The following is an 18,969-nucleotide window of genomic DNA, read 5'->3' on the forward strand; positions in this document are numbered from 1 at the left end:
CATCATAGCGACTGGTCGTTCCACTGTTCGGTAAATTTGCATATTACCCTTTTATTATATAGGATTGAACAACTCTATATATTTAATAGGCCAAGGGGAGTCATTGTCCATATTTGAACAAAGCAATAACGAAGAGCTATATTTTAGGAAAACCTATCTGACTGCATGATTTATAATGATTGAAGAAAATGCATGGTTTTGACTCCTTTAAGCCCCTCTCCTCCAAAGTAAGCAAAACAAGTCTTGCCTATTCCAGGTGGGTGTTGAGATTTTGCTAATTAATTCTTGTAAAGGGCTTCGAGATCTTCCTCTGAAAGGTGACAGAGAAGTGTGAAGCTTCCAGTGACAGCCTAATTATTATTATTACCAGGCATAAAGCTCAGAGATCTTAAAAGATTCCCCAGGTACCATTCAAAATAGTAAGAGACAAAAAAAAATGCAAACGGAGAAATTATATTTTAAGCCAGAATCACTGCATCACAGACGTCTAATGTCAGCGGGGACTTTAGAGGGAATCTTTCCTGATCTCTTCCCTCACCTTCCCAAGCTGAGGTTCACATACCTTTAGAATCTTCCTGCCGAGTGCTGTCTGCATTAGAACCTAAGGGTTAAGAGCTTGGGCCTGATTGCAGAGTTTCCTGTGTTCAAATCCCCAATCTCTTCCTTGTTTGTAATGGAATCTTGGGTGAATTTTAGGCCTCAGTTTCTTGAACTGTAAAATGGGGATTAGATGACCTACCACAGGTGTCATTGCACAAGTACATGATGCAAACACATTGCTTGGCATGGAACCTGGCACATGGTAAATAAATAAACATTAGCTCTAAAAATCACTTGAGCTAATTAATATATATGAGAGTGCATGGGAAATTACAAAGCATCTGACGTCTAGGGGCTCCATCGAACACAGTCAGATACTTCTTGCAAATCCCAGCCCTCCTAGCTGTCCTGCAAGTGTGGGAGAGTGTGCACGGTCGGTGAGGGAAGTGGGGAGTTTTGGATGGTCAAGTGACAAAGCAAAATTGGGTCTGTTCTCCCTCTTTCTAACAGAGGAAAGGTGAACTTTCCGTTCCAAGACTATCATTTGTCAGGTGGGATTCTGACCAGGGCAGTGAGTGGGCCCATTGGTAATGCCCAGAATATTCAAGTTCATAGGTTAGACCATATATGTGTTGGTCCTGAGCATCCAGACTCCATATTAGTAGGTCCATGTCTTTATGATTGAATCCCTGGAGCCTCACTTTTTTCCATCTGTAAAATCGGGGCTGTGGGCCTGTCACAGGTGTGAGGAGAGAGCAGGATAACACTGTGAAGTTGCTTCAGAAACTATAAAGTGCTGTGACTGGTAGTGACAGCCACTCTGGAACCCACACTGTTTCCCTGACCACAGTTGTTCCCCCCCACAGGTTAGTTATTTCAGCAAAAGCCCCTGTCCAGGAGGCTCTATGGAGCTCCAGTTTACAGGAGAATGGCCAGCGTCCAGAGGTAACTAACTGTAAGAAGTCTGACTCCTCTCACTCCAATCCCTGCAAAATGACTCATGTAATTGCTCTGGGCAAGTATCCTTTGCCGTCATGTACACCCACACATTCTGATGCCATAGTCTCCTGTAGAATGCAGGGGAAGCGGGGAAGGGGGCCCATTTTCAATGCCTATGGTTTAGAGACCACCAATTCCACCCGTAAAGGCACACAGGGACTGCACAATGTCCAAGCAAAGGCACCTGCCAATCATCCCAGACCCTCAGGTTTGTCTTACTGTCACTCCTCCCATTAGGGAGGGAAAGCGTTTTTTTTCTCCTCTAAAGCTCCTAGGGGGGATTTCTAGGGTCTTCCCCTCAGGAATTAGTTGTAGGAATAATTGGGCCAGTGGAGTGCAGGAGATATATCCAGCACAGCCCGAGCGCTCCTAGAAAAAGTGACCTAGATCAAGCAGCCTGTGGATGGAGGACTATTGCGGGGACCCCCTGCCACCTACTGACTTACAGCTGAACCCACATTCCCAGGAGCATCTGCCAGGCTGGGGGTTGGGGGAGGGGGCAGAAAGCTGAGGAAGGCAAGGGGGCGGGTGAAGGGGCCAGTGGCTTTGTCCCTTTCAGGACCCAGCTCCTTGTACCACACTCCCTCACCCACCCTCCCACCCATTCGCCTGGCACCCTGGAAGGAGGATGAGGTGAGGAAGGGAGGCAGGGAGTGACAGGGAGAGAGGGCAGCTGTGGAACTCTGAGCTGGCTGGTGGGTATGAGCACACAGCTTGCTGCCTGTGTGAGTGTGAGGGGGAGAGCGAGGGAGCGAGAGCAAGGGAGGGAGAGAGAGGCAGGCTGCACGAGGAGAGGAGAGGAGAGGAGAGGAGGAGAGGAGAGGGGAGGAGAGGGGAGCAAGCGCTCCAGCTAGCATGAGGACGGCTTCTCTTTTCCGTGCTCAGTTAATCTGGCTGTCAGTTGGTGTTAACGCTGCAGTTTAAGTGCTCGGATTCCAAGGGAAACACACACCTCGCGGAAGGAAGGAAGGAAGGAAGCGAGGAAGGAAGGAACTGCAGGAGGAAAAGAACAGGCAGAACAGAGAGAGGAATACAGGGAAGGGGGGAAACACCAAATCTATGATTGGACCTGGGCTTCTTTTTCGCCAATGCAAAAAGGAATATGCAGCACATTTTTGCCTTCTTCTGCACCGGTTTCCTAGGCGCGGTAGTAGGTGCCAATTTCCCCAACAATATCCAGATCGGTGAGTGAGAGGGGCAGCCTGGGGAGGGACTTTCTGGGGTCTGGCCAGGTTTTTTCTGAGGTGGGGGGTGTCTATGTCTCCCCACCCCCACTAAGGACTGTGCTTGGCTAGTGAATGCTGTGCTGCGGTGATCGGAGAAGGACTTGGGCCACAGCATGGGGAGGGGGCTCCTCTTGATCAGATGAAGAGCAGAGGGGAAGTGTGTGTGTGTGTGCGTGCGCGCGCGCGTGCACACACACACACACACACACACACACACACAAACACAGTCCCCGCACACTCTTACACTCCAGGCATGAGCATATGAAATGGAGGAATAAAAATAATCAGGCTTTAGCAAGGAAAGAAATGGTGGGTGTTTAAGGAGTTAAGTCCATTGCTTGGTAGATGGTGCCTGATTTCGTTTACTTATATAAATACCTGTGGTGTTTGATGTGTGTGATTATGTATTAAGTAGCCACATAGACACTTAATTGAGAGTGGCAGTGATTTCTTAGCTGGAGGAGGTCTCTTTAAAGAGACCCTCTAAAATAAGGAGCGAAGGGTTTATTGCAGCCATTGAAATAATGCCAAAAGCACCCTCTCCAAGTCAGGGGGGCTCCCCTCCTGCTCTGGACTCTTCCAGCTGCCTGCTCTCTGCTGTCTGCCATGCCGGGCTGGTGGTCCCCTCTCCTGGGATCCTGGAACTTCCTAGCCTGCCTTTTCTCTGCTCCTTCAATGGCTCCCTCCTCTTCGATTTTCTGTGCACAGACATTTACACACAAATGCACACATTTACACACGCTCTTCTCCCCTCCTCTGAGCTTCCCCCAGCCCTGGGCTCCATCCTCTCAACTTGGAGCTGGTTGCCACAGGCTGCTTGTCTTTTTGTTCCCTGTTCCCCCTTCCTGGTTGTTGTGCTTCTAAGAAGACCCCCACCCTCCTTGTGTTTATGGGGCAGCCAACCTACACTGCTTCTCCTGATAATAATGGGTGAAAGCAAAACAAACAGGAACTGTTACACCAATTACAACGCGTGTCCACAAGGGCCCGGGATTCAGTGTGACCGGCATCTCAGGGCTGTTTGTGAGGAGGAATCAAGCAAGCTGCTCTGCTTGGAGGCATCTTGGCTGGTTTGGATTCTGTTTTCTCTCCCCTGACAGGGACCTAGCTCCATTAGGGAAAGTTCCCATCACCGATCGCTTGTGTTTTTTGTGTGTGTTTGTGGGGGGCTGTGGTGCGGCTGGTATTTTGTTGGACACGCAGCATGTGCTGCAGTATCAGTCACTTTTGGCCTCCCCAGCAGGCTGGCTCCGAGGGCGGTTGGAATTGCCACGGAGTAACTTGCTTTGTTTCCTGACACCTGTTAAGCTCCATTCTGAACTGTGTCTGTGTACCTGTGTTTGTGCCTTACACGCAAAACAAAACTTCCTGCCTCCCAGGAGGCACTTCCCTGCAGCCCAGCCTGTAGCTGCCTGCCTCCCCACCCCCACCCCCTCTCTTTCATTCACTGCAGGGGTGGAGGAAGGGAACTGGGAAGTGTTTTGGGGTGTGGTCATCTTGGGGGTGAGGGGAGAGCAACAGAATCCAGAAGGAGTTTGCTGTTTTTCCTCTTTAAAATGGAGCCTATGAACAGGTGTAAATCACTTGCTTTTAGGTGTAGCATTGCTTATGTTGGTACTTATGTATTGCCCATACCTTGCTAATTGGAAATATTTGTCTTCAGATATGTGAACTTCTTTCTCAGAGTGTATTTGTGTATTTTGCCATGGGATTAACGCAGGGGGGTGTACATGGTATGTTTGCCCGTGTGTCTCTGCAGAGTTTTCATCATATTTAGCTCCCACCTGCTGTTCAACTGATACAACCATCGTTCCGTTTTCAAATAAAGGGCTGAAACATTAAATTGTAGAGCAAATGCTGAAAATATCACTGCTAGCAGGTTGTACTTGATTTTCCTTGTACGATCTTTATGAAAAGCCTTACCATCTATTTATTGGTTCTGGAAACCAAACACATCCCCCCTGTATAAGAAGTTAGAAGTGCCTGGCATCGGGACTATGATTCCTCTGGGCTCTGCGATAAACTTCTGTGTAAACATTCATTGTAGTGCAGCCTCTGGAAATAGCTCATGCTCACTCACAAGAATGTATTTTAATTCGTTTACATGCCCACAGTAAATACAAAGGCAAGCCATGTACTCTTGTTTCTTGGAACTGGAGCTCCAATAGGCACCTTTGTTGTTCTTTTTAACTAGAATAGAACATTCATATTCTCTGGATATTCTAAGCCCCCAGCTGTTTGAAGGCCAAGGTTCTATCATGCAAATGCACACCAGGGCAATTCCTTATGTAACAAGTCATTCCTAGGTAGCTGGGATGTGAGTGTGAAAGAACCAAAACACTGTTTGCATAAAATCAAGAGTTTTCAGAGGAGATGAATAATAAACCTTCAAGGTGATAGGCGAGTTAAATCGCATGAAGGTCTTGGCAGGTCCAAGGCCAAAAGTGTCAAACCAAATGGGTATAGTGCGGGAGAAGCCCCTGGGGCCCCAGAGTTAGGACTCGCTGTGCCACATCTATTAGTACTACCCCTGTAAGGCTCTGTGGTGAGAAATGGGTTCGATAGAGGACAAAGTTAGACACAACAAGGGCTTATGTGCATGTAAGAGCAAAGGCCACCTAGGTGGTTGGCACAGGGAGGAAAAAGAGAAATGTCAGAGTTCTCCTGTTTTCTCTGACCTGAGCTGAGTTGAGGGGTGAACAATCCAATGTTTGGGGAGAGTGACTGGTGTGTTAGAGGCCCTTGTCCCATGAAAGGCATCTACAGAAGTGTAAGCCTCAGTGTCCAATTACCTCTATTTGAACTCTCAGTCCCACCACTAAAGGCTACAACTAGTGGTGAGTTTGGCAGGGGGAGAAGAAAGGGGTCCTTCTGGGGAGGAATCAAATCTGTTTCTAGCTCAGAAACCATGTTGCATTTTCTTTCCTCATAGGGGGATTATTTCCAAACCAGCAGTCGCAGGAACATGCCGCTTTTAGATTTGCTTTGTCGCAACTCACAGAGCCCCCGAAGCTCCTCCCCCAGATTGATATTGTGAACATCAGTGACAGCTTTGAGATGACCTATAGATGTAAGTAATTGCTTCTATTTCTGAGATTTTTTTTCTGCGATCGACCAATGAGAAGAGGGCCTGTGGGTAGGTGGTAGTGTTGCAAACATGACTTGAGTTGTCATTTGTCTTCATAAGAGAAAGCCCTCCAAGAAAAATGTCTAGGGCCTTTTGAGTGATTCCATCAGTTGGCATTTTAGCTCCTGCAATGCCTCATAGAATGGGTTCACTTTTTCACTGTCAGCTAACTTTAAATGCCAGCACGATGGGTACTTGGGTTGACTGCATCTCCTCTACCTCGCAGAAGGTTTTCTGGTTTAGCTGAAAGAGTTTTCGTATTTAGGAAACTTCTGAGAGACATTGAATTAAAGAGTCTTACTTGGAGAATGTGGTTTAAAATGCTTAAGCCTTGCCCTAGCTGGTTTGGCTCAATGGATAGAGCGTCGGCCTGCAGACTGAGGGGTCCCGGGTTCGATTCCGGCCAAGGGCACATGCCTGGGTTGTGGGCTCGATCCCCAGTGGGGGGCCAGGAGGCAGCCAATCAATGATTCTCTCTCATCATTGATGTTTCTCTCTCCCCCTCTCCTTTCCTTTCTAAAATCAATAAAATATATTTAATTTTTTTTAAATGCTTAAGCCTTTTCCTGTCTGCAAATTAAAAAGAAAAAATGTCCCTGTAGCTTGATTTTTTAAAAAGGCTATATGAGAAGTTGTATATCTGGTTTTCCATTTTGGGAAATGACCAATAATTGCTTAAAGATCAGTGCCTTGATTATTTCTAAAATGCTTTGAAGTGATTGATTGCTTAAGACACATTTTGCAAGGCAGACTTTGAGCATAACGCAGAACAGAGGTGACCTCAAGAAGGAGAAGGGGGAAATAAAGTTCTGACATCTGAATTGAAAGTCTTATAAAATATGGGCAACAAACACTATCCTGCGTTTTTCTGACAACTAGGACTAAAAAGGAAATTGTATGGTCACATGATTGCCATTTTATGACAGATAAAAGCATAAAAATTAATCAGTAGAGACATATTCCCTCCAGGGATTAAGCTCATGTAGGATATTAAGCTCATGGCATGGAAGTGTGAGCTGAATGGGCAAGAACTACTTAAGATTCGAAACTGGTTTAAATTGGCACCATAGGTTTTGTGTGCCACCGTGGGCTCAGTGACTTCTGCTGAGCCGTGGGTGTTAGAAGTCACAGACCATATTTCCTTCATCTCTTTCCCTCATTTCCTCATGGCGGGCTCTCAATGATTTGAACTGAACATGTTTGCAGGCTCAAGGTGAGAATACAGAATTCTTCCTATCCCTAAGATCACTTATAGGATAATGTAGATACAAATTCCAAGAATTATAATTTTACCAGGTTCCATTTATTGAGAACATTTGTTTCAGGAACTAAAAGTATTTTATAGATAATGATAGCAACATTCATTGCCATGTATTGAGCATCTACTATGGCCTATGCAATGCACTAATTGCTTTTCATGTGTTAGCTCATTTAATCCTCACAAGAGCCCTGCAGAGCACTGTTATCTTTTAGAGATGAAGAAACTAAGGTTTCAACAGGTTATATAATGTACCCAAGATCACCCAGGAAGTAAATGGTGGTCTAGTGACCCTAAAGTCCATGTTCCTGGGTGATAGATACACCAACCAATCCCATGGTAACCTGATCAATTAGACTGAGAATACCCAAGAAGCAAAAGGGAGTTTTCTGGATGTTGTAAGGCAATGGCCTGATAAAGCACCTAAGAAGAAAACTGTATAGTGCTTCAAATTGTAGCTTTGATTTTGCAGAAGAGTGACCCATTGAATAAATGAAATAGCAATTCTTCATGTTAGTGATGCTGAGATTGAAAAATCTTGTCTATTGTGTTATTTGATACCCTTCAAAAAGAGCTGAAGTTTAATTGTTGAGTTGTAGTTCTGTGAAACCATCTCCCTGGAAAACTAGAATAATCTTGAGTCAGTATTTGGTTGTCCGATAACCTCTCATTTCTTTTGATATGACTTACAGTAGGGTGTTTGGATAGATTTGGGTGTGTGGATCAATGCATCTAAAAACAACCCGTGATTATGTATAATCTTTTGCATTCATATGAATATGCTAATTTATTTCCTGAGGAAAAACTCCAAAGCTTTTGTCATACTCCATAGCTTTTGTCATACTTCCACTCAAAAGGTTCCATTACTCAAGAAGGATTACTTGTTTAGGGAATCAAGAAGAATAAATGGCTGGCACTCATACTACTGAGAACTGTCTACCACACAGCTTGTTGGAAAGAGATGTTAACTGCTGTCCTAGTGTCAAGATGTTGACTGACAGGACAAGATAAGAGAAGACAAAAATAGGAGAAAATGTTCTGAGGCAAAAGGTGGTGCTTCTGTACTGTTATCTTCACAACCTAAGCCTTGATCTCTAATAGGGTTGGTGGCCATTTATTGGGGAGATTGAAATATGAAATATAATCCATTGTGGTTAGTGAACCTAGAATGAATGGATCTGGGTTCTTGACCTTGATTCCTGCCATGTACCAGTGCACAGGTTCCTGTGAATTTGGTTATTCTTTCAATGCTTCTTCAATCTGTAATGAACAATAGAAAACCAGAGATGAGAAAAGACCCCTGTTCTCAAGTAGCCTACAATTCAGCGAGGGACATTACTGAGGGGGTTGTCTGAGAAGCAATAACGCTATCTTGTGCTTAGATCTTTAATTCTTCCCTTTAGCTCTAAGATCAGAGAGGGTACTGGGCAGTTTGGGTAGTAACAGTGGCACTGTCATTCCCAACCTGCCTGGAAGATTCTCTGTTAACTTCCACATGAGGCTGGGGACCATCTGGGCTATGTTCATGTGGTCCATTGGTCTGTGAGAACTGTACATCTGTCCCAATTGGAATTGAATAAAAAAATGTCAAAGGGAGGAGAGAGGTTTTAAGGAAGATGCATCAAATTAATCATTTATGGGGAAAAAAGTACACCTTATTCAGATTTAATATCAGGTGCTTTTTGAAATCTGGACCGGTAGTTACTTTAAATTAACTGCCCCAGTTTTACCACCAGAAAATAATCAAATCTTTGTATTTTTATAATTTTTGCTGTCATTTGATATTTTCTTGTGCATTTTGCTATTCATTATCCCTCCACCAGAGGGTGGAGAAAGGAAGGGAGAAATATAAGAAGAGCTACGCCTACTAAATGTGTTAGTAACAGGGATTAAAAAGAAAGAATGGTAGTTATAGGGTAGGGTACGCAGAAGAGATAGAAGAGGAAGATTGCTAACACCACTGGCCAAAATGAGAGTTTTGTGTCTTCTTTGCATTCAATCTTTCTTGCTTTCCTAGTATGCCATCATTAAAGAATAAAGTCATTGAATCAGCAACCCAACTACCTTGGGATCTCCTCTGAGTACTTTTCCAAGCCTACAAGGGCAGTGTTGGGGAGATTGTTCATAGAGATGGTAGTTATTGATCATTCAGTTTATCTGGGTGCCTTTATGGTTAAGTATAAATAAAGGGACAGATGAACTACTAATTGGGCTTTCTATTAGCAGTCTAAGGAGCACTGATGCAACTTAATTCTGACCTTTTCATTCATGTATCCATCCATTCATTCAGCAAATACATGCTATATGCCTACTTTGTGCCAGGCACTGTGCAAGGTGATAGGAATATAATGGTCAATGAAGAAGACACAACCTCTTTCCTTGTGGGGTTACATTTCAGCTCATAGGTCCTCAAACTTTAGTGCCCATAATATTCATCCAGGGAGCTTATTTAAAGCAAGATTCAGAGGCAGACTCTGGACTTTCTGAATCAGAATATTCAAGAACTGGCCCTAGGGGGATTCTGCAGTAGTTAGTATGAGCATCAAACTTTGAGAAAGAAACTCTTTAATCTAAAAAGTCTTCTATTCCCTGAGCAAGCATTTCTGAGCTTTTAACGAAGCCCAGGTATGGTGTTAAGCACTAGCAATGCAGACAAAAGGAAGACATGTTCCCTGCCCTGAGGACCTTATTCCCTGTAAGGCTGACTGTCCTCTAAAGAGAAAATTAAAATGTAATGTTGTATGTGCTATAGCAGTGATTTGTGGGGAGTGTTAGAGTTGGCTTGAGGAGTAGGGTTGGTTTCTCAGAGAGTGGTAGTGGAACTGAGTTTTAGTGATAAACAGAAGCTCTCCAGGAGGACCAGGTGAGGGGGCTGGAAGGGATGAGGAAGTGTGTTCCTGGAAGAGGGAATGGCATGTGCAAAGGTAAAGAAGGCACATTACCTGTTGCCCCTGCTCTAACAGCCCTCGGCACTTTATTCTAGGACAGTGGTCGGCAAACCGTGGCTCGCGAGCCACATGCGGCTCTTTAGCCCCTTGAGTGTGGCTCTTCCACAAAATACCACATGTGGGTGCGCACGTACAGTGCGATTGAAACTTCATGGCCCATGTGCAGAAGTCAGTTTTTGGAAAGGAGATAGACGAAACAAGTATACAAGACGAGTGTGGATGGGAGAGTTGGAAGGGGTCGACCTCGGGGAACGTACCTCAATCAGATTGAGGACGTTTTTAGCAAAGGCCAGCTTAGGAGTATCCTAATTAAGTTAGTAACAATGTACCTACCTATATAGTTTAAGTTTAAAAAATTTGGCTCTCAAAAGAAATTTCAATCTTTGTACTGTTGATATTTGGCTCTGTTGACTAATGAGTTTGCCGACCACTGTTGTAGGCCGCTCACTTGCCACTTATTGAGGACTGCAGAACGGTTGCCAAATGGCCATCCACAAGCCAGTTTTAGTACAGTGTTTAAGAATCATGGGATTTCACATAAAAATCTGGGTATCTTAGCTCTCTTTGAAATTTCAAAAAAATCTGACAACACAATATAACATGTCTCTTCTGTAGCCCCAACTTGCTAGGATGGAGCAGAAAATATCCGATTTAGATGGCTTCCTTCCAAACCAGCCCACTGCTCTCTTTTCTTTACCTGCCTGGCTCCCGAAAGCATTGCTTTCTTAAGCCCCAGTTGATTTGTTCTACAAGGTTGCCTGTGTTGTGTGTTTATAGGTCAACTCTACCATCAGAATATGAACTGCTCTCCAAAAAGACCATGTAAATCTTTCATTTGGTGTTGCTGAGAACACATGTCACAGGACTAGTCCCCTAACACAAAGGAACAGCTGTCTCCAGGAGTCGGGGAACAACACGGCATAAAGATGCTGAGAGCCTAAGTGGCTATCAGCTGAGGGGTAGTGTGCCTGATTATAGTGGGTCCCCTTCTGTTGTGAACCTACTCAGGAAACCCAAGGGCATTCGAACAAGACTTTAGGCATTGACAATAGACAAATGTCCTTTAGCTTTTGCCTGAGCATCCTTCATCATTTTCAGATTTGTAAACTAACTGTCCATAAACTTTTTTTTCAAAATATGGCATAAAAATATAGATTTCTGACTTCTCTGGAAAAAAAACAAAAACGTAGGACATCAGACAACCCTGGACCCACATTCCTGCTCAGCTTCTATTGTGTAGAGCTGAGAAGTACTGTCCTCTTTAAGTGTAAGGCATAAACTCTGAAGTTTACCAAAATCCTTGCCACTCCCTATTGTACATGTGGCCAGTGTATAAAAATGATGTTGCTTGCTCAGGCCAATAAGCAGGACAATGTGCTTATACCTGATGTCTAGCCTTCAGCATCTGTCATTTTATTATTTCATTCTAATAGTACCTAATATTCACTCTGTAACATATAGCTGAAAACACAAAAGATGTGCAAAACTCCTGCTATTCAAAACCTAGTTTATATATCGTAATGAAAAGCATGGAGGGCTGGTGGTGGGATAAATGAAGACTATTTTGAAGACCTACTATGTGCCAGATGCTTCACATGTATTTTCTTATTTAAGATTTATAACAAAAATTGAAAGGATATTATCCCCATTTCATAGACGATGCTACTGAGACCGAAAAAGGTAGTGTCTTCTCCATATGATGCAATGAATCCGAACCTAAACTAGCATTTGAAACCAGCCTTGTGTCTAAACTCAATGAGCTTTCATCCTTTCAAGATATATGACTATGTGGCCACACAAAAAAAGTGAAATGGCATGAGCCCCACACAAGAAGTGCCACAGTCAAGTTTATGATTCAGGATTAAGAACTAAGACCTATGAGGCAGAAACTAGAAGCTAGATGGTTGTGGATAAGGAAGACTGCTTGGGGGAGATTGGGCTAGAGGAGGCATTGAAGGGTGGAGCAGATTTTGGCAGTAACATGAATGGAAGGTATTTCGAGTGGGTAAAATTACAGTATTTCTTCTTCCCTCCCCTCAGCCACTCCAGCATATGCTTGTTTCAGGAAGGTGGGGCGTTCAGTTTGTCACCTACAGCTACACCACATTCTCAGATGTCTGCATGTCTCTGCTTGATGTCACAATCTGATTGTGGCTCCTCCATTTTTACCTGTGCCCTCACCTTGAGACATGTAGCTTTCAACATGTGTCTGTGGGTAACTCTTAGCTCTTATTATAATATTTATGACCATAAGTCTTTTATTTTGTGCAGAAAAGTGTGTGTGAGCATTGCTTTCTCTAACTAGTTGGAAGACTTCTGCTGAGATGGGAGAGATTAATGTCCTCCTCTGAGATGCTCAAGATAAAGCACCAGACAATGGGAAACCATTAAGGTTCATGCATTTGTTCATTTGTTCAAAGCTCTTCTATCACTGACCTTTCTGAAGCATATATACCACTAGAGGCCTGATGCACAACATTCATATAAGGGGCTTGGCCCTCGCAGCCCTGGCTGCCTTAGCCCTCACAGCACTGGCTGCCTTAGCCCTCACAGCCCCAGCTTTGTCCAGAAGGTCATCTGGTGGTCAAGGTCGTCCAGACAGTCGTTCTGCTGTTTGGTCTAATTAGCATTTTAGCTCTTTATTATATAGGATTACTGCCCCTTCCAAGCCCCTGCAGATAGCATTCATTGATTACAGAATTCTTTCCCACTGAATCTCGACATGGCCTTAAATTTCTTTTCACCACAGCATTCCAGGCAGCTACTACAAATCACAAATTGGTCAGAGTTAAAGTTGATGCAACAGATAAAATCCATTTGCTTTTATAAGGCATTACAGTAGGGATTAAGGAAAATAAAATATATTAGGTATTGATTCTCCCCTTAAGGGACTCAGGTTCCTATAGAGGAAATAGGCACACACACAAAAAAAGATATAATAGTCTCTCTCTCTCTCTCTCTCTCTCTCTCTCTCTCACACACACACACACACACACACACACACACACACACACACGAAGGCAGGAAAACTTCCTGATGGAGGAATCAGACTAGGTTTCGTATAACAAGGACATATAAATTGAATTTAGAAAGACAGGTAGGATGTAGACTGGAAAATACACACACGCACACACACACCACACACACCAAGTTTGATGCAGTGAAAGTATTCTGGATCGAGGATTGAAGACATGGGTTCAAATGCTGGACTATATTCTTAAAATCATTCATATGTGACATTGGAGAAACACCTCTTCCCCACCACCCAGTGCTAATTTGTAAAATGAAACTCACATAATCTCTAAGAATCCCTCCAGGGCTGTATTTCTATGGTGAGAATGCATGGAAAACTCCAAGGATAAACAATTCAGAGAAGACGCTCTTGTACCAGCTGTTGGTTGGAGGGAGGATCACTCAACAGATTGAGAATCTAAGGAAAGCTCTGAACCCCCCACCCCAACCCCACCAAGTGTCACATTTTACAAACACAGGGGTATTAACCCTACCAGGAGCCTCAGGTGCATTCATTCAATATTCACCAAATACTGTATTTATGGAGTGCTTATTATTGTGAGCAAAAACAGAAAACAGCCTTGTGCTCCTGGAGCTTACTGGCTAGTGAGGGATGCTATTAGTCATATAATTGTGCAAATGAATGTATCATTATAGGTTGTGACAAAGATGTGAAAAACAGGGTCATAATTCAATGAAAACATATTACAAAGGAACTAGCTCTGGCAGAGGAATGAGTAGGTGTTTGAGCTGAGAACTGAAGGCTTTTGGTGATGTGATGCTGGGAACAGGAGGGGTATTCTAGAAACTTCCTGGTCAGAGGCCTGGTGGTGGGGAAAATGCATGGCGGGGGGTGGGGGTGGGGGTTGGAGCTGGAGAGGGTGGCAAGGGCCAGGCCTGGTGGGCCCTCTTATGCATTTTGATCTTTAAACAAGAGCTATGACAAACCCACTGAAGAATTTTAAGCAGAGAAGTGCCATGTTCAGATTTCTGTTTTCTCACCAGGAATTAGATGATTCCGAGCACTTTGACACTTCCACGTTCCCTGGAAACATTTTGCTAATGGAGCAATGGCCTTTGCTCCTTTACTCCTGTTGTGAGTTTGGGATGAAGTCTGGAAGATGCACAGAGGGATAGATGCTGTGGTGAGGGTGCGGGGGAAGAGCTGATGATTAGATGGAGAGGTGAGCTGTTGTATGTGGCTCTGCAGTGTGCCCAGGGCAGGAGGTGTGTGTGTGCTCAATGAGACTGGAGCTCAGGGAGACTGGAGCTAATGGAGATTGGAGCACATGGAGATTGGAGCTCATGGAGATTGGAGGCTGATCTAACATGGGGGCTGGAAATCTGGTGAGTGTGTATTTGGAAGCAGAGGGAATCACCTAGAGCCCCACTTATGTAATCAACAGGGAAAGCCACAGTACACTGAATCTTGGTCTCTAATCAAACCAGAAAATTCAATGGTTCTAAAATTACCACTGCTGTTTCCTCCACTTTCACCTACAAATTGCTCCTCCCATGGTCCCCTGTGGAAATTCTAACCTCCTGGGCAGCCCTTGCTCTTATGATGCTTCTCCACAATGCCTTCCTCGCTTTCCCATGTTCACACCCTCCTCAGCCACCTTGGCCCTTTGTGTCTTCCCCATAACAGCTGTTATACTTGGTCCTGGGTTTACCTTACCTGGACCCTTGTTTTATCTGCCCAACTGGGCTAAGCAATGTGGGGATAATGGCCTGTTTCTTCAGATTCTCATCACAGTCTCCACCACAGTGTGCAGAGGTGCTAGTTGAATGAATAAATAAGTGAATGAGTGAATCAATGCATATCTACCAGTATATGTTATGTAACATCAGTGCCAGTATTGGGAATAAGCCTGAAGCATTGTTGTTTGGGGGGTGATGGTTTGATTCCACCAGTTCTGAGAGTTTCAGCAGGCAGCGTTGTACCTATGGAAAGTTATTACAATCGTGTTTCTGGAAAATGATGGGGTGAAAATTAATTGTAAATCAAATCAAAAGCTCATTTCAACTCATCTGGACTATTGTCAGTAGGAGTCCTAAATAAGGTATAAGGCTCCATTTCCTAAGTAAAGGATTTCTGGTTCAAGGCCTTGCTGTGCCATTGCTGATGTGCTCAGCTTGTGCCAGTCATTTCTCCATTGTGGAAACTGTTTCCAATGAAAGTATGTGCTTATTATGAGAAGGAGGAAATCAAAGTTAATTTCAAATCAACTCTCCACTCAACACAATGCCACAAGGTAGGTACTGTTAGTCTCCTATTTTCACAGATGAGGAAACTGAGCTCTCAGGAGGAGAGGGGGTGGTGGTATGTGTTTCTGGTTCCATTATTAGACATCTGTGGGCTGGGAGGACTTTCTTCATTCCGTTGACTGCTGTGTCTGCCTGCTCCCCTGTGGATCCTGTAGTTTCCCTCCTGTGGAGGCAGTCCTCCTCCTCCTCTGGTGTCCTTGCTTAGTGCTTTTGTCACACAGCCTTCTACATTGTCAAGTGGCCTGTGCTGCTCGGTGCCAGCTGCAGTCAAGGTGTGCAGGGCACTGAGGTCACTGGAACCCCCCTCCCCTGAGCCCCCACCCCAGCTTCAGTGTGTCACAGCTTGCTGTCCAGAGAGCGTAGGGAAGCCCAAGGTCATGGGAGGTCCAGATCTCAGAGGATATAGGCACAATTGAGGTTAATGAGGCAGTGGGAGGCTAATGAAATTCACACCCTATGGTGAAGCCTGTCTTTGTGTGTTCATCGTGTAGAATTGCTGAGATGGAAATTAACTTTCTGAGGATAGTTTTTATTTTATGTACAAAAGTGATATGTGTATTATAGAAACCCATGGGGATACAGACACCAAACAAAATAAAATTTGTGTAATTACAGTGCTAAAGATAAACTCCCCATCTTCTTTCTGAACATTTCAATTTAGAAATTAAGAATAGATTTATATTACTATCTTAAAAAAGATGATTTTTCTACTTAGTATAACACATTACTTTGAACATCATACATTCATTTTAATGGCTTCCTAAAAGCCTATTGTACATATGTACCCTAATTTATTTAATTTGTCTCCTTTTATTGAATATCTAGTTTATTTCCAAAATTTAAAAAAAATAATTCTATGATGATCATTCCAATAAAACTTAATCATTGGTATCTATTATTCTAGTTTTAAGAGCATTATAGCCCAAAAGGACAATTTCCAGTGAAATTAAATAGAATAATTAGTGTATACAGAAATTAAAATAATTTGTTCAATGCCAGCTTTGACATTGACTTGTTGTATGACCTTGAGAAATCTTTGTGCCCAGCTGAGTTTCCAGACACATGATATGGGTGATAATACCAAATTCTTAGGGGTATTAGAACAGGCAAATGCCATTAGTTACATGAAAGAGCTTTGAAAAATTAGAAGTGGTAGGCAAATGCAGGGCAATATAATTAACTAGGCTTCTTATCTATTAACATAAATGCACCACAAGTACAATGTGACTAAGTAATCTTTAGTGTTTTCCTATGAGGGTAGTCATTATCTATGAATGAATCTATTTTGTGGATGAGGAAAATTGAAATCTTAAGGAGGCTAATTTGTTCTGGGTCCAAATATGCAGCAACACTACATCTGAAAGTATTCCTTTGCACTTGTGATTCAGTCCACAGGATCAGACTAAATATGTGGGCCAGACAGTATCTTTGACTTAAGAAATTATTGCTTATAGGGATGAAGGGCCAACCCCATTTGGGTGGTGAACAGTCAGGACTCTTTTTAAAAAATATATATATTTTATTGATTTCAGAGAGGAAGGGAAAGGGAGAGAGAGATAGAAACATCAATGATGAGAGAGAATCATTGATCGGCTGCCTCCTGCATGCCCCCTACCAGGGATCGAGCCACAACCCGGGCATGTGCCCTTGATCAGAATCAAACCCAGAACCGTTCAGTCCGCAGGACTATGCTCTATCCACTGAGTCAAACCAGCTAGGGCAGTGGTCGGCACATTCATTAGTCAACAGAGCCAAATATCAACAGTACAACGATTGAAATTTCTTTTGAGAGCCAAATTTTTTAAACTTAAACTATATAGGTAGGTACATTGTTATTAACTTAATTAGGGTACTCCTAAGGCTTAGGAAGAGCCATACTCAAGGGGCCAAAGAGCCGCATGTGGCTCGCGAGCCACAGTTTGCCGACCACTGAGCTAGGGCAACAGTCAGGATTCTTGGGGACAAGTCCTAGAGACCCAACTCACTGGATAGTTTTTACTTCAGGTGCGGCTAGATTCAGGAGCTTGAATGACATCAGGACTGAGATATAACCTCTAGGTTTTTAGGCTCAGCTTTTCTCTAAATTGGCTTTACTCTCAGACATATATATGTCATATGTCAGATCTCACATGTCAGATTCCAGCACAGCCAGCCTCCACTTGTCCATCTCAACGTCCAGGGGAGAGTGAACTTCTCTTTTCCCATCAGTTTCACAAAAGTCTTAGGCCTGATGTCACAGAATAAAAATCAGGACGCATGTCCATTTCTCAATATGACACAATAACCAGTATAATGTCATCTTTTGGTTGTTCCAGGCCTCGTCACATGACCATTCTTATAGCCTGGAGTGGTGAGAAGGACCAAATGGATTGTTGGTTTTCATTAGCCCACCATAACTACATGGACAGGGGTGAAAAACAGTTCTCTCAAAGGAAATCAAGATGTTACTACTGAAAAATATATAGATTAAATGCTCAGTAGGTAAAAAAATACATATACCCTCTCATGCACATCTCTTCAGAAGGGAAAATTCAGAGAGGCTGGAGCTAGATCAAGGGTCAACATTCAAAGCAGAGAAGAGCCACCAATAAGTGAAGAGCATACACGGGATTCTGATGGTAAGGGAAGATTAAAGGTCAGTGCAGGCAAACGTTTTGAAATCCAGGTTGACTGATGAGTTAGTCAAAGCTGAAAGGGATTTTTTACCATCTAGGCCCAGCCAGCAGCAAATCTGTACTCCTGGAACAGTTTTAGGAAGTGTGGTCCACCCACATAGTGTGGTTTGGTGAGGGTGGTCCCTTCAGGCTACTCTTTTTGGGGCCATTTGCACTAAGATACCTGGTTATCCTCAGGAATCTATCCTTTCATGACCAACATATTTCCTGCTCTACTCAGACACTCAATCTATTGTGCACAAACTCTTAAACAGTCCAAGTGGGAATCCTGGCTATAAATCTACAAATCCCATACCACCAGATGGTAGGTTCTTCTAATTGGTTCCATCTCTTCTAGTTTTTTGCAGGAATGAAGCCTTCCCTATGCCTTAATCAGGAGGGGAGGGGTGCAGAGAGAGCCAGTATCAAATAAAGGAGGCTTTATCCTCTGTAAAAAGAGGCAGAGACATTAAGAGAGTTCCTATCCAAAGAAAGCAGGGTGGGATGGTTCTTTCACAATAAGTCATCGATTCACAATTTTGGACTGAAATTCCAAAACTAATACCAATGAGACACACAACTGTAATGACTAGAAAGTGGTTTAGCTAGAAAGGTCAACTGATCTAGGGAGGGCATTCATTTAGTCAATCATTTATATTGATGGAGTATTCTGGTGGTTTATTATTTGGAAATTTTCTATCTCTTCCCCAAACTACATGGAAAGATTATATCCCCCATCTCCTTTAATGATATGTTTGTTCATGTGACTTGCTTTGGCAATTGGAATATTATTAGGCATGTTTCAAGTAGAGACCATGAGAAGAACATGCCCCAATGAGCCTGCTGGTCCCACAAGAAAGAAGTACCACAGTCAATCCACAGACCAAAGTCTGAAGAAGAGATGTCCCAACTGACCTGCAGACCTGTGAACATGGTA

The 18,969-nt window shown here is 43.5% G+C and overlaps 1 protein-coding gene across 2 annotated transcripts in view; it reads left to right on the forward strand.

The window, feature by feature from the left end:
* Positions 1–2,255: 2,255 nt before the first annotated feature.
* GRIA1 (glutamate receptor, ionotropic, AMPA 1) overlaps positions 2,256–18,969 on the forward strand; it is a 273,885-nt gene continuing 257,171 nt past the window's right edge. For both annotated transcript variants that reach the window (XM_005870514.2, XM_005870513.2), the window contains exons 1-2: positions 2,256–2,723; positions 5,698–5,835. In XM_005870514.2, coding sequence (XP_005870576.1) covers positions 2,642–2,723; positions 5,698–5,835 — 220 coding nt within the window. In that variant the 5' untranslated portion in view covers positions 2,256–2,641. The remainder of the gene's footprint in view (positions 2,724–5,697; positions 5,836–18,969) is intronic.

The sequence above is a fragment of the Myotis brandtii genome, unplaced genomic scaffold (genome assembly GCF_000412655.1).
Source record: "Myotis brandtii unplaced genomic scaffold, ASM41265v1 scaffold32, whole genome shotgun sequence".
NCBI classification, from domain to species: domain Eukaryota; kingdom Metazoa; phylum Chordata; class Mammalia; order Chiroptera; family Vespertilionidae; genus Myotis; species Myotis brandtii.